Below are 13,628 nucleotides of genomic sequence, written 5' to 3' on the forward strand. Positions count from 1 at the left end.
AAGTTTATTCTGTGGCGGTTTCGACCCAGCATCGTACCGGAACACCGTATTACTCGTATATAAATTTTGACAATATTATACCTATTATGTTAGGTATAATAGTAATTAGATCTCAACCGCCCGTGTGAAAATTAATTTACAAATATCCTATGCCGCGGGAACAGAACTTTTTATAAATGAAATATACCAAGTCCTTTTCTGTACCCTAAATAGAACTTTTAAGTACCTAATTCAAGGGAATTTGGGATTTTTTCAATTATTTATGACGGACCATTCATATTCTTCTTGATAATAATGTATACCTCTTTTAAAACTACACTACTAATGTTATAAAGAGGTAAAGTTTGTGGCATTGTAGGGGGCCATCTCTGGATCTACTGAACCGATTTTGAGAATTGTTTTGCCTTCTTATTCTTTTCATATATTCTCTCGGGAACTACGCGAGCGAAACTGCGGGTCGTCGGCTAGTATATGGGATTGATAAACTTGAAATTTTCCCAAAGGCCGGCAATGTAGGTGTACATGTGTGTAGGTAGTCATGAGCGACGGTGATCACTTTATGTGACACACATGCTCACAATATGCTCGCCATTAAAGCCATAAAAAAGAAACAGACAAAAAGCCGATCGACTGAGAGCTTGAACAGCCAGGTGTACCCAGTTTATGAAAGCTGGACTGTTTGTCAACCTTTGCTCCAACCATAGGTAAGTGAACAATTAAAAAAGTAGATAGCCGATTATGGAGTTTAGACTGTTTGCTTAGGAAGGTTTCAAGGGTAAAGACCCTGAACCACACAAGCATAATTTTTGTCTGACTGACGCCAGTCACTTAGCTTCACGGCAACTTTTAGAAACATGGTGAAATATAAAATTTTAAAGATCTCAGGAGATAGTTTGCCAGGAATTCTAAGGCTAGTGACTGGAGAAATTAATCCAAGTGATACTCCTGAAACGTATCATCAAAAAATTGTGTTTTATACTAGATCCTAAAAACTTGCTGACTTCCAAAGCGTCCAAAGTTTAAACTCAATAATTAGCTACTACTTACCTATAGTAGGAGCATAGACTGACAAATTCCTTTATAAAATCAGGTATGTCTGGCTACCGCACTCTTCTTCTACAAGGATGCAAAAAAAAACGCAAAAAGAAAACACAAAAAGCACAATCATCCAAGCGTATATTGTCAACATTCAATTACACTTACAAATAAATAAATCCATAGACAAAAAATAAAACGTAAAAAATAATTATAACTTACGCAACTAACGAAAATCTATACTTATAATAAATCTGTAGAGAGGTCAATTCTGTACATGGAATATATTTCCAAAATAACTATAAGGGGGTGATTAGTGATCGATACTGATGCCAAAAATGCAATTAGTAAAATTTTTGTCTGTCTGTCTGTCTGTCTGTCTGTCTGTCTGTCTGTCTGTCTGTCTGTCTGTCTGTATGTTCTTTATAGAAACAAAAACTACTGGACGGATTTTAACGAAACTTGGTACAATTATTCTACATACTCCTGGGCAGGTTATAGTATACTTTTCATTACGCTACAATCAATAGGAGCAGAGCAGTGAAGAGAAATGTTGAGAAAACGGGAGAAGTTACTCAATTTTTTAAGTTTCCGTCGCGTGTACAGCCTTAATGGTTAAAGCTACATAGAAATCATGTATGACGGAAATGTTCTACTTAAAATTATCTATAAAAACACAATAGCATATATATGTCTATCTTTTATGGTTGACTCACAATAGCACGTATAACTTCCGATAGCTTAGCAGTTCGGAGCTTTCTAATTAAATTTGTCTACTCTTATGTTTATAACACTCATCACTTATCCCTAATAAGAAAGTTAACATTATTACCTATTCAATAAAAAAAGAATCATAAAAATTGGTAAAGAAACACCAAAGTTATACATGAAATACGCTAAGTCATCGCGCGTGAATACTAATTCATGCTTTAAGGATTATTATGTGTAACGGGTGCCGCGCTCGACGCGACTCCCGGTGGGAGGAATAAATAAAGAAGTGCAGCCTTAATGAGTAGGGTAGGGGTAGGGTAGGGTAGGGGTAAGGTAGGGGTAGTGTAAGGTAGGTGTAGGGCAGGGATAGAGTAGGGTAGGGGTAGGGTAGTGGTAGGGTAGGGGTAGGGTAGGGGTAGGGTAGTGGTAGGGTAGGGGTAGGGTTGGGATAGGGTAGGGTAGGGGTAGGGTAGAGGTAGGGTAGGGTAGGACTTTCACGCGGACGAAGTCGCGGGCGTCCGCTAGTATGCAAATAAAAATCTTATGTTAAATGTCATAACTTGCATAATCTATGGGCATGCATACCGGGATGCGTATATGATGTCTTCGATTTTGAAGAGTGATATTTTTGGAAATATGAAAATGATGCATTCGAGTTTAATTTTTAATAAGGTTAAGATAATAGTCAAATAAGACAACGTCGTTATCATATTTTGGTCGCTAGTCCTAGCTAACTAGAGCCTAGTGGGTACGTCAATTGCTCAACGGTAAGAGCGATCGGACTCATCACCAAAGGGTGGTGGTTCAATCCCCACCCCGTTGGTCTATTGTCGTACCCACTCCTAATACAGTCTTTCCCGACTAGTTGCGAGGGAAATGGGAATATTGATCATATTTAACAGGTATGGCAAATATTCTTTTAAAAAAAACCTAGTTGAATTATTATTAAAGATGAAATGAGACTAACAGCTAACAGACGCAAATAGTACTAATATCTCTCGAGTTTCAATTTCGGGTTATAAGTCGTGTCAATTTTCGACTTTATTCCAACGACAGCAATATCTATAATGCGCTACCAACATGTACGAGTATCTTACCTTACAGTGGAATTCATACACGTTGCAGGTGCACCCCCAGGGGACCATTCACCTGCGGAGTGTCGAATTCTCAAACGCATAGTTTAAATTCGACAATCAGCGCGTGAACGATCCCCTGGGGGCGCCTCCACAACGTCTATGAATTCCACTGTGACACTCGCTTCGTTGGCCTTAATGTCATATTCATGCGTTCATTTTTGCGTTGCGTTCTTTTACTACATTTCAAACCAGCATATAGTATGCGTCAAGCTTCGAGCCCGCTGTGAAAACGAAGCGTCACAGTGTAGAAAAACATCTCCCAGCAGTTTGCGTAGTTTGGCTTGTAATATCGCAGTAGACTAAAAGTTTCACATAATTCATATTTGTAGAAGAAAGGATGCAAGATTGAAAGCTAGTTTTTTAAATTAAACATTTATGATATTCGTTAAAAATAATTACATACCAAAGCTGCCACAATACACAAACAAACAGCAATAGACAATGAAAATGAGTAACTAGGTAAATGAAATAAAATCGGCCAATTGTATATCTTAAATCGAACACACACAAATGCGTTAAAACACAATTGCGTTCAAGTTTGCGTCCTAAAAAGTTATGGGATAACCAAAATAATCATTATATTAGTATGATTGTACTGTTGTTGAATAAAGCAACATATACGCATACCGGTCTTATCATCCCTTGCACCTTTGTCTTTTGGACAAAAAATGTCCGATTTATATAAGTCAATAACAATACACCTATTACAATGCAATGATTTATTTTACCAGCAAGTCATAAAGCATTGTGAGACATTTTCAAGATGATTGCGTTGAAATTGAAAAAAAAAAGCATTTTAAAAATATATCCCTCTGTCAGAAGAGCACTGAAGTTTAAGATGCCAAGCAACTTGTGGTCAGAAAGAACTAATTATCTCAAAGTTACTGTCTTCTGTATCCGACCCTTCATTCAGAGCGAAAGCTTCTCAAGATGTGGGTCAAAGCTATTTGCTAAAAGAACATTGACTGAAATTAATTAAAACGAGTGAAATCACTATTGGAACAAAACATTGCTTGCTGCGATAAACTCGCGAGCATAGTTCAAGAAATAATGGCCTAAAGGTCGCATTTGTCTATTTGCAACAAACTTAGAAAGAACAAACGCAGAAACTTAGCATACTCAAACGCATTTAACTTAAAAATGTCTCCAAATAAAAACTGAAATTTTTGATTGAAAAATAATAAAAACTAAGAAAAACCTGAACAGGTAAGGTCCCAGTCTATATGTCTAGTAATTCAAATAAAATACATCTGTATTCGTTAAGTCAGTCACTTTCAGATATTGAAACCCATCAAGATCGTATAATATTTGGTGGTGGTGATAAGCTTCGAAATGTTATTTTTGTACCACTGAATGAAGTCACAGTGTCAAATATTAAAAGTCAGTGAATAACCCAGCATGACATAACGCAAACAGATTAAAGGTCGCTGCATACGAAACGGGGTTAGGACATGAACGAGACGTTATTTTAATAAGAGTAGGTGAGGCAAAATGAAGGGGCGGGCGGGGAGTCTTCTGGCGAAGCCACAATTAAGCAAAATAAAATATTTGCTATGTTTCTCTGTGGCATGTCATTATCCTGTGAACAAAGCTTAACCCCAGAGCCGTGAAGCCAGTTTAAAAATAAACTTGTCACTGCTGTCAGTGCCTGGTGATATTATTTTTATCACATTTGCACGTAAAGGATCTCTTATCTCACCAAATCCAATACCAACGTCAAGTAATGGTATTCGACCACGACAGAAGTCCCAAAGGTAGTGGAAAAAGGCTTCCTCGCAAATATGATTTAAAATGTCGTATGACATACGTGTGCTTAGATAATTACAGCTTCCGCTTTTTTGCTAGCTCTCGCCTCTAGGCGCTGACTAGGAAAATTAATTAAGTTGTAAACTTCAACATACTGCACTTATGCCCTATAATCATTTATCAAACGTTGAGGTCTTATAGTTCAATTAAATATCAGCCTAGCCATTTTATTGGATACCGGTTTTCAATGAACTGTCTACGCGTTCAATCAGCTAGCTAATCTAACAAGATGTTTCAGATAAACACCACGTCACTGTCACGTACTTTGCCTTCGTGATGCACTTTAGTCTTTGTATGTATTTTGTATAATATATCGCGTCAGTAGTAAAATACGTTACGTGTGCAGCGACCTTTAATATCTCGGTCAAGTTCATTCAAATATATAAACGATGTCATGATATACAAACTGAAATAAGCGTGATCATCATTGTAAAAATGATTATGATTTATCAGTCCCAATTATTTAATTACACAAAAAATACATACAACCAATGTCAAAACATTTTTTTTGAGATTCATTGTATGAGACAACCGAAAATTATATGTTTAAATTAAGTTATCAACTAATAAGAATGCCTTCGGACTGTGGTTTAATTTTGTTTATTTCGATAAACTATGCTAAAGTATTCTTAACTAACGTTTTCATCTGTACAAAAAAAAGAAGTTGATATGATTTTGAAAGGGCTTTCATTATTTAAATGCCAATTTTCAGGGAAGTTTTAGTAGTTATGTAGGTCAGGCTTTCTTGTATAAGAGGATAATATGAAAGTAAAAACAACCTTGGGCAAACATTTACATAGATACAGTATATTAAACCACAGTACGAAAACATAATAAATGGGAATACATAAGGATCGCAGGTTTCCGCTAAGCATGCGGTGATTTTCTCCGCCTCTGCGAAACAAACACATCTCTTTTACTGAGTGCACATGCGTTCTGGTTGTTTGGATACATTGAAAATTGGACCTTAAAGTCAAATTTAAATAAGGATTGTCATTTAAATGATTTAAATCCTTCGCACGCACTCACGCAAGTTCCCACGCACATACGGACACAAGTATGCGCACACGCACGCACACAAGCACGCAATCATGTACGCACGTACACACATTACATTTTAATGTCAATTAAAAATAAAGTCAAATGTGTGTGCGGGAGACCTTTGATCTTTCAGATGTTTTTAAGTATTTTTTATGGATATAATTTATACGCTATTTAATAAATTTTAAAGTATTTGTTATGCATATAACTTATATGCTATTCAATAATTTTTTTATTCAATCATCCAATTTTTCAATGCATCCAATTTTCCAAAGTAAAAAAAAATATATAACAAAACAAGTAAATAAATGAACGGTTCTTTTTCAATATATTTCAATAGTTATATAATGATTTTCAAAGCCATTAATATCGTCTAACTGAAAATGGTTATTACTAGGAAATGTATTGAAAATAAAAAAAAGCAACATCGAACACAAAGACTAGACAAGATTCCGCAGAAAAAGAAACCCACACATACAAACAAACATGCCAAATAATGCAATAGCATCATGCGCAAGCGCAACACTAAAAACCTTATGATGCTTCGACTTTTTTTTCATTTCTTTATATAAATAAATGTAATCGAATTCAATGTAGAGAGTAGACGTCTATACCAACAAAAACATTCTACTATAGATAAAAAAAAAACATTTATATGACTGTTATTGATAATTTTGAGACTATTATAATTTTGATGTTAAACTTTGTGAATTCTGTCTAAAGTAAATTAGTATTTCAGGCCATATAATAAAATTTAAAAAATTCGTAAAAGGCATGTTCAGAATTTATATGTACCTATGTAAGGGTGTAAGGGTCAGTTTCACCTCCGTCTGGTGAATATAACCATCAGTTTTATCACTTTCTTACTTAATGTAAAATTACAAAGTGAATAAGCATTCCAACATTTATCAGAGGGTGGTGAAACTGGCACTAAATATTTTGAAATTTAATAAAAAAAAAATATAAAACAATCAAATGTTATTTACCTCTGGATCGTCGATGTCGTCTGTGAGTCCGTTGAATGTGGTGTTCCGTGATGTCCAGCCGTTTGAGTTACTTGATATCGTCACTTCGTTACCTGGAATTATAATTATGTCTATTTAATTTATAGTATTTTGTAGCCATGATAGCCCAGTGGATAAGACCTCTACCCAGGTATACGCCCGCATAAAAGTATATGGAGATGATAGTATGATGTATAAATAAGAATTTGGTTAACTAATTGGCTTACTAAAAGTATGTTTCTTGAAGAAAAATACATTTTTTTATCACTCTTCTAGGGCAAAATGTTCGCCGGTGAACTAAATTTTTTTTGCATAATTTTTTCTGCTACCAACACCTCCAAAAATGTCGTTGTTTGTCATTTTAAAAAAAGTTGACACTTTTTTTAAAATGGTCTTAAATAGTTCATTATCGTTCTACTAGATTGAAAAAAAAATTATAATTTTTGAGACATGATTGATTACATGAAAATTTTTGGTTTTTTATATATATGTGACATTGACAATACGAGCCAAATAGCCTGACGGCCATGAGGGTCAATTTTAACTGTTTCATGACATAAAAACAATTCCCTTACAATCGGTGTGTTTGACAAAAGTATTAGCTAACAATTAGTTTAGTACATTGTGACGTCACAAAATCGAAGACGGCGTTTATGACGTTTGAAAAATTTGAAAAATATATGATTTTTTAATAAGTTATGTAAGAAATCCTTAACTTTTATTAATTAATATCGATATATTTCGGACCCTTATTCCATGTACTATGCGAAATTAATATTGTTTACATTAAAGATATGAGTCAACTACCCTATTATGTATGATGGGTAATTCCTGTCTGTCCTGTCCTCACTTTTTGTGCCAGGAAGCAAATCGATATTCATCTCTTTCATATATTTTTTTATATGTATGCCAATATTTTTGCAATTTTTAATGCAATGATATTATGGTACCTATAAGTGTATGACGCGTATATTAGTAAAATGTCATTGGTATTTATTATCTTTATTGTTTTTATACAAGTATTATTCAAGTGCTATTGACATTTTTGATTACATTTTCCGGTCTCTAAAGATATCCTTTAATCTTCGTTTCCGATGCAATCATTTTTAATGATAATGTCACCTTTAGCTTGCTTTTGTTTTTTAGTAATTTTTTTTTTATAAATACAATAAAGATGCACAAATATGTAAACTTTGATAAAGTCTTAGGTCAATTGAAAGATGTTTGATAAAAACAAAGTTAATTAGAGTATGTTTGATAAGAACATATCAGTCAATTGAAGAGCGTTTGAAAAATATAATAATTTCATTTATTACTCGAACTTTTCGACACAAGCCCAAAATATTTACCAAGCCTTTTTATTTATGATCATCGTTTTATTTTGTGATATAACAATAAGCAAACACATATAAGACTATAATACATACTTGAACCATTACAACCGCTGGATGAACCCGACGAACCGGATGAACCAGATGAATTGGATGACACGGGTTTGACAGCTGTCTTTGCTATTCTGCAATTGAAGTAAATTTTTAAATTAGTATTAAATAAGGACAAAATGAAATAATACTAATAGACTAAATGAAATAATACTAATGAACTAAATGAAATAATACTAATGGACTAAATGAAATAATACTAATGGACTAAATGAAATAATACTAATGGACTAAATGAAATAATATTAATAGACTAAATGAAATAATACTAATGGACTAAATTAAATAATACTAATAGACTAAATGAAATAATAGTAAGGGACTAAACGAAATAATGGATCGCTCCACGAATGTGCTAGGAGAGCCACACTACGGGAGGAATAGCGACTGATAGTGAGTTTCGCCAACACACCCAAATGACGACCACGACCACTTTGTCAAGAGTGTAACGACAAAAAAGAAAAATAAAATAATACTAATGAACTAAGCACTAACTTGAACTAATGAATGAACTAACCCTGCAATAGCCAGACATACTTAATTTTATGATTTATATTATATGGGCAGGTCATATTGCACGTATGGACGATGAAAAATGGGCAAAAAGAGTAACTACATGGCAAGGACCAACATTCAAAAGAAAAAGAGGTAGAAATGGGTCGATGAAGTTATAAAAAAAGCCTGTGAAAATTGGATCACCAAAGCGAAAGACAGACAGATATGGGGGGAAATGGAGGAAGCCTTTACCCGAAGAGGGGTCCATAATGATTAAGGAAGAAATAGAATAAAAAATGAAGAAGAAAATTGTACTTTTGTAAAATCATTTATTATTTTATGTATGCACAATATCTGTTACATTCTTTGTGGATATAAAAAGGGTGAAGGGCTTAAATATAAATATTATTATATTTAAGACCTTCACCCCCCTTCGAAGGCCTAACCCCTCACATTCTGAGAGGAGACCCGAGCTCAACAGTGAGTTGAATATGGTTTGTTATTGATGAATCACCTATTTATTCCATCTCTACAAAATAAATTAATCGGGGTTTTTTACAAAAAAACTAGCAATATTACTCACTTAACATCAGAAGTAGTTGTAGGCGGTCGCGGTGGGACGAACGCGTCTACGACAACTTGCTCTGTGCCTTTTATCTCCGCCCTGCAGAACGGACAGCCTTGGCCTTCTGAGTCCTGGAATATTACCACACATCGATTTAAAATGAAATCCTACTAATATTATAAACGCGAAAGTTTGTATGGATGTTTGGATGTTTGTTACTCTATACAGACAGATGTTTTACCCTCCTACTTATTTTATATTGATTTTCCGTATCCTTACAACTTACACAATTTTATAAACATATATAATATTTTTTTTACTTCATAGTCATTTTTAAAATAATGTATATGTTTTGATATTATAAGATAATATGATGTAAAAAATAGGTACTATCAGTGTATGTGTCATGAAACCATTTTCGTTTAATGGACCCCCAAATTTTGTTTTTCGCTGACATAGACCCCTTGCAGTTTGTTATAGACCCCTAGGGGTCGATATAGACCACTTTGGAAATCACTGGTTTAGGGCAACCAAAAAAAACTAACTTCAGAAATACTCAACCAGCACGTCAGATTAAGATAAGGTTGGTGAATTACTAGCTAAAAACTGCACATTTCGAAAATCTAACAAAACCCTTATATTTTAGTTCTAGAGTTATGAACAAGATTAATTTTTTACTAATTTTGAAGGAAATAACCTCCAAATTAATCGCTAAAATTTTCTGACAATTTCAGTAAGTCAAAGTAGGTTTTTTTCCACCGCTAAAACAAAAAAAAAAAATAACCATTTATTCTTACTATAATTTAACCTACCAAATGTAATCCCCAGTAAGTCCCCATGACGCTCGAGTAACTGCAAATTTACCATCCCGGGCAACAAAAGATGGTAGTACTAACGATCTGCCAGGCGGTGAGGCACGGCGTACACAGCAGATGCCCGCACGGCTCTATCCGGATGTCCTTGTCGTTCTCCGCGCAGATCTTGCACAGCTGGAACGTGCTCCCTGGAGACAGTATTGAAATAGTTGTTTATGCCAATGTCATGTAATAAGGGCTGTTTTACGAGTGATTTTTATGCAACGAGGCGAAGTCAAATTGCAAAAAATATATAGATAGATTCTTTATTGCACAAAAATGTATATAAAAACTACAATATTTATCAAGAAATAAAAATAGTTACAAACAAGTAGAACAAAGGGAACAAAGACCACCCGCATTGTAAGATTCAAGCTAAAGAAAACGGTTAGTGCAATAATAAATAAACTACATACACTTTACCGTATACCGAGCCGTGATAGCCCAGTGGATATGACCTCTGCCTCCGATTCCGGAGGGTGTGGGTTCGAATCCGGTCCGGGGCATGCACCTCCATCTTTTCAGTTGTGTGCATTTTAAGATTGCATACCAGAGAATTATCTTAATTCTCTGCGTGTGTGAAGTCTGCCAATCCGCATTGGGCCAGCGTGGTGGACTATTGGCCTTACCCCTCTCATTCTGAGAGGAGACTCAAGCTCAGCAGTGAGCCGAATATGGGTTGATGACGACGATACACTTTACATACTAATAATACATACATAAAATATTAAGATATATATGATAAATTATATAAAAATTAGAATATTCAATTTTTAATTACATTATTACTTGTCAAAAACAAAAATATCGAGCAAACATCTCGTTTTCATCATCCTCCTTTAGCCCGCTTTCATCTTACATTGCATCATTACTTACCATCAGGTGAGATTGTAGTCAAGGGGTTAGCCCTTGTAAATAATAAAAAAAACTTGCCCATTTCACAATACAACTCGTACTGTTCTTGCGTCACCGTGATGTGGTCCTCTGCTGGCGATATGATGGCGCTGCTGAGGTCCGGGTTCACGTCCCGCCCGTCCGGGTACAGGTAGCTGCAACACGAGGTGGTAAGTCATCAGTTATTGATATTAATTTATTATGAAACATGGCTACAACTCACGTCGGAGTATGCCCGACTAGTTTCGAACCCACACGGAACCCTTAGTCACGAGCTGGTTCTTGCTACGCGGCACGATCTAAACTGATCTGGATGATGATTGTTTGGACGTGCCGTGATTAGAGAAGGTCATGCCAGCTCATGACTAAGGGTCCTGATAATTTAAATTCTAAAACGCCCAGTTATTGGTTTAAAATATGATCTTTCACCAATGTTATAAAGCCATAGTCCATCATTGTGGCCAAGTAGTAAGTAATCTATACTAATATTATAAAGCTGAAGAGTTTGTTTGTATGTTTGATTGAACGCGCTAATCTCAGTAACTACTGGTCCGATTTGAAAAATTCTTTCAGTGTTAGATAGCCCATTTATCGAGGAAGGCTATAGGCTATTTTATCCCCGTATTCCTACGGGAACGGGAACAACGCGGGCGAAATCGCGCTGCGTCTACTAGTTCATCAATATTAACGGTGATAGGGGAAGAAAGCGAATGCGAATTGGCGGACAAGATAATAATACTTAAACTCTCTAACGATGACTATCAGATGCCATTAATAATGACCGAGATCGATCCGAAGAACCAAAATCACTGATATACCTCAGCGAGTTGCAAAGCTGATGTGGCTATGGTCGGGGCACATAGTTCGAAGAGCCGATGGACGTTGGGGTCCCAAGGTGTTGGAATGGCGACCCCGCACCTGAAAGCGCAGTGTATGTCAACCCCCCACCAGGTAGACTGACGACATCAAGCTACTCGTAGTCGCAGGGATATGCTGGATGGAGAACTGGTACAGCAGTGAACGTCCATTGGCTGGGAATCGAACCTAGGACCTCTTCTGAGAGCCACATTACCACAAACTGTCAAAAATATTACTCTCATGTAAAAATTACTCACAATCCCTCTCTATATCCATCAAGGAGCGCCTGTACTAAACTCTTGTTCTGTGGTATAGTCTGTAAAATCTCTCCGTCCACTGTGACGTAGCCGATCGCCCACTGACCGAGCCTTGTACACGATAATCTGTAAAAAATAATAAACATTAATAAAAAATAGCTTATACAGGGTGCTCGGGAGTATTTCCCATAACTTCAAGATGTTGACGAGTCCACTTATAGGAGTCGAGTTGCATAACTAATATTTGTTTAACTAAAAAATAAAAACTTTTATGTTTTTATACAAAGTAATACAAATAATTCCGGCTTACATGGATAGTCATTATTGTTTGAAATACTTTGTATGGACACAAGCCTTATATAGGTATCCTTGCATTTTAAAATACGTAAAACTTGGCTACGTCATAATTATATGGATGCGTAAAAGGGACACATTTTAAGACCTACTCGACTACTCGTACTTACAAAAGAAATATTATTTACCCAGAAAATATTAATTTTAGAACACATGTTCCTTGTATATTTTAATTTTCGGTAAAGAATTTGGCTGGCCTGGCCTGGCTTTGGCTAGTTACCACTTTGGCCAAAGACGTACCACCAAGCGATTTAGCGTTAGCGTAGAAACCAAAGGATTTTCGTTCTACTCCTAAAGGTAGCATTCCGATCTTGGCAACCGCGACCGGATCGCACGACCCACTGCTTAGTATGAATTTATATAGAGCACTAAACATAAGCGGTCGCGCAACGCGGTCTCGGGCTTTGTTTAGTGCTCCATATTAATTCATACATACTTACTATATATTATGGAAGAGCGGGGCCGCCTGTCACAAGTTACAGTAGTAATACTGCAAACTTAATGGGATGGTTTCAATCACAATATTACTGCTATGTTTGAAAATAATGTACTAATATGTTAAATCTTTAGAATAAAATGCTATAATTCTATACTATCTAGGTCGCGCGGTCGCAGGTCGCGGTCGCCAATAACGGAAGGCTACCTTAACAAGTTAGCCTGCTTTCATCGTAGATTGCATCACTTACCATCATTGTAGTCAAGGGGTAACTTGTATAGAATTAAAAAAAAGCCAAGGTAGATACCTGAACACGTAACTTCCAGCCTTATGTATGTACTTCTGCAGCCGAGCCTTGACTTCGTCGTAGGTGAGGAACGCGACGTACGCGGGATGCGTCACCGCTAGCAACTGCCAGTTCCTTAGCAGCGTGCTCCAAGGCTGGAATAACCTGTGAACATTGGGGTGTTTCAATTTTCTACTACATGAATGTTATGGCTTGAACATAATTATGTATGAGTATCATTACTATGCAGTCATTTTTTTTTTATTCTTGATAAGTTAGCCCTTGACTACAATCTCACCTGATGGTAAGTGATGATGCAGTCTAAGATGGAAGCGGGCTAACTTGTTAGGAGGAGGATGAAAATCCACACTCCTTTCGGTTTCTACACGACATCGTACCGGAACGCTAAATCGCTTGGCGGTACGTCTTTGCCGGTAGGGTGGTAAAACCAGCC

General features: G+C 36.0%; 1 protein-coding gene across 2 annotated transcripts in view; it reads right to left on the reverse strand.

The window, feature by feature from the left end:
• LOC112051053 (E3 ubiquitin-protein ligase CBL-B-B) overlaps positions 1 to 13,628 on the reverse strand; it is a 101,182-nt gene that overhangs the window by 10,721 nt on the left and 76,833 nt on the right. The window contains exons 3-10 of one of the 2 annotated variants that reach the window (XM_052886753.1): positions 13,196 to 13,339; positions 12,099 to 12,224; positions 11,023 to 11,138; positions 10,132 to 10,238; positions 9,254 to 9,366; positions 8,161 to 8,249; positions 6,716 to 6,807; positions 1,160 to 5,582 (exon numbers count right to left, since the gene is read on the reverse strand). In XM_052886753.1, the coding sequence (XP_052742713.1) occupies positions 5,556 to 5,582; positions 6,716 to 6,807; positions 8,161 to 8,249; positions 9,254 to 9,366; positions 10,132 to 10,238; positions 11,023 to 11,138; positions 12,099 to 12,224; positions 13,196 to 13,339 (814 nt within the window). In that variant the 3' untranslated portion in view covers positions 1,160 to 5,555. Of the gene's footprint in view, positions 1 to 1,159; positions 5,583 to 6,715; positions 6,808 to 8,160; positions 8,250 to 9,253; positions 9,367 to 10,131; positions 10,239 to 11,022; positions 11,139 to 12,098; positions 12,225 to 13,195; positions 13,340 to 13,628 lie in introns of those variants that run through there. The other variant, XM_052886752.1, reaches the window with a different exon arrangement.

Source organism: Bicyclus anynana, chromosome 18, assembly GCF_947172395.1.
Source record: "Bicyclus anynana chromosome 18, ilBicAnyn1.1, whole genome shotgun sequence".
In the NCBI taxonomy this organism is placed as follows: domain Eukaryota; kingdom Metazoa; phylum Arthropoda; class Insecta; order Lepidoptera; family Nymphalidae; genus Bicyclus; species Bicyclus anynana.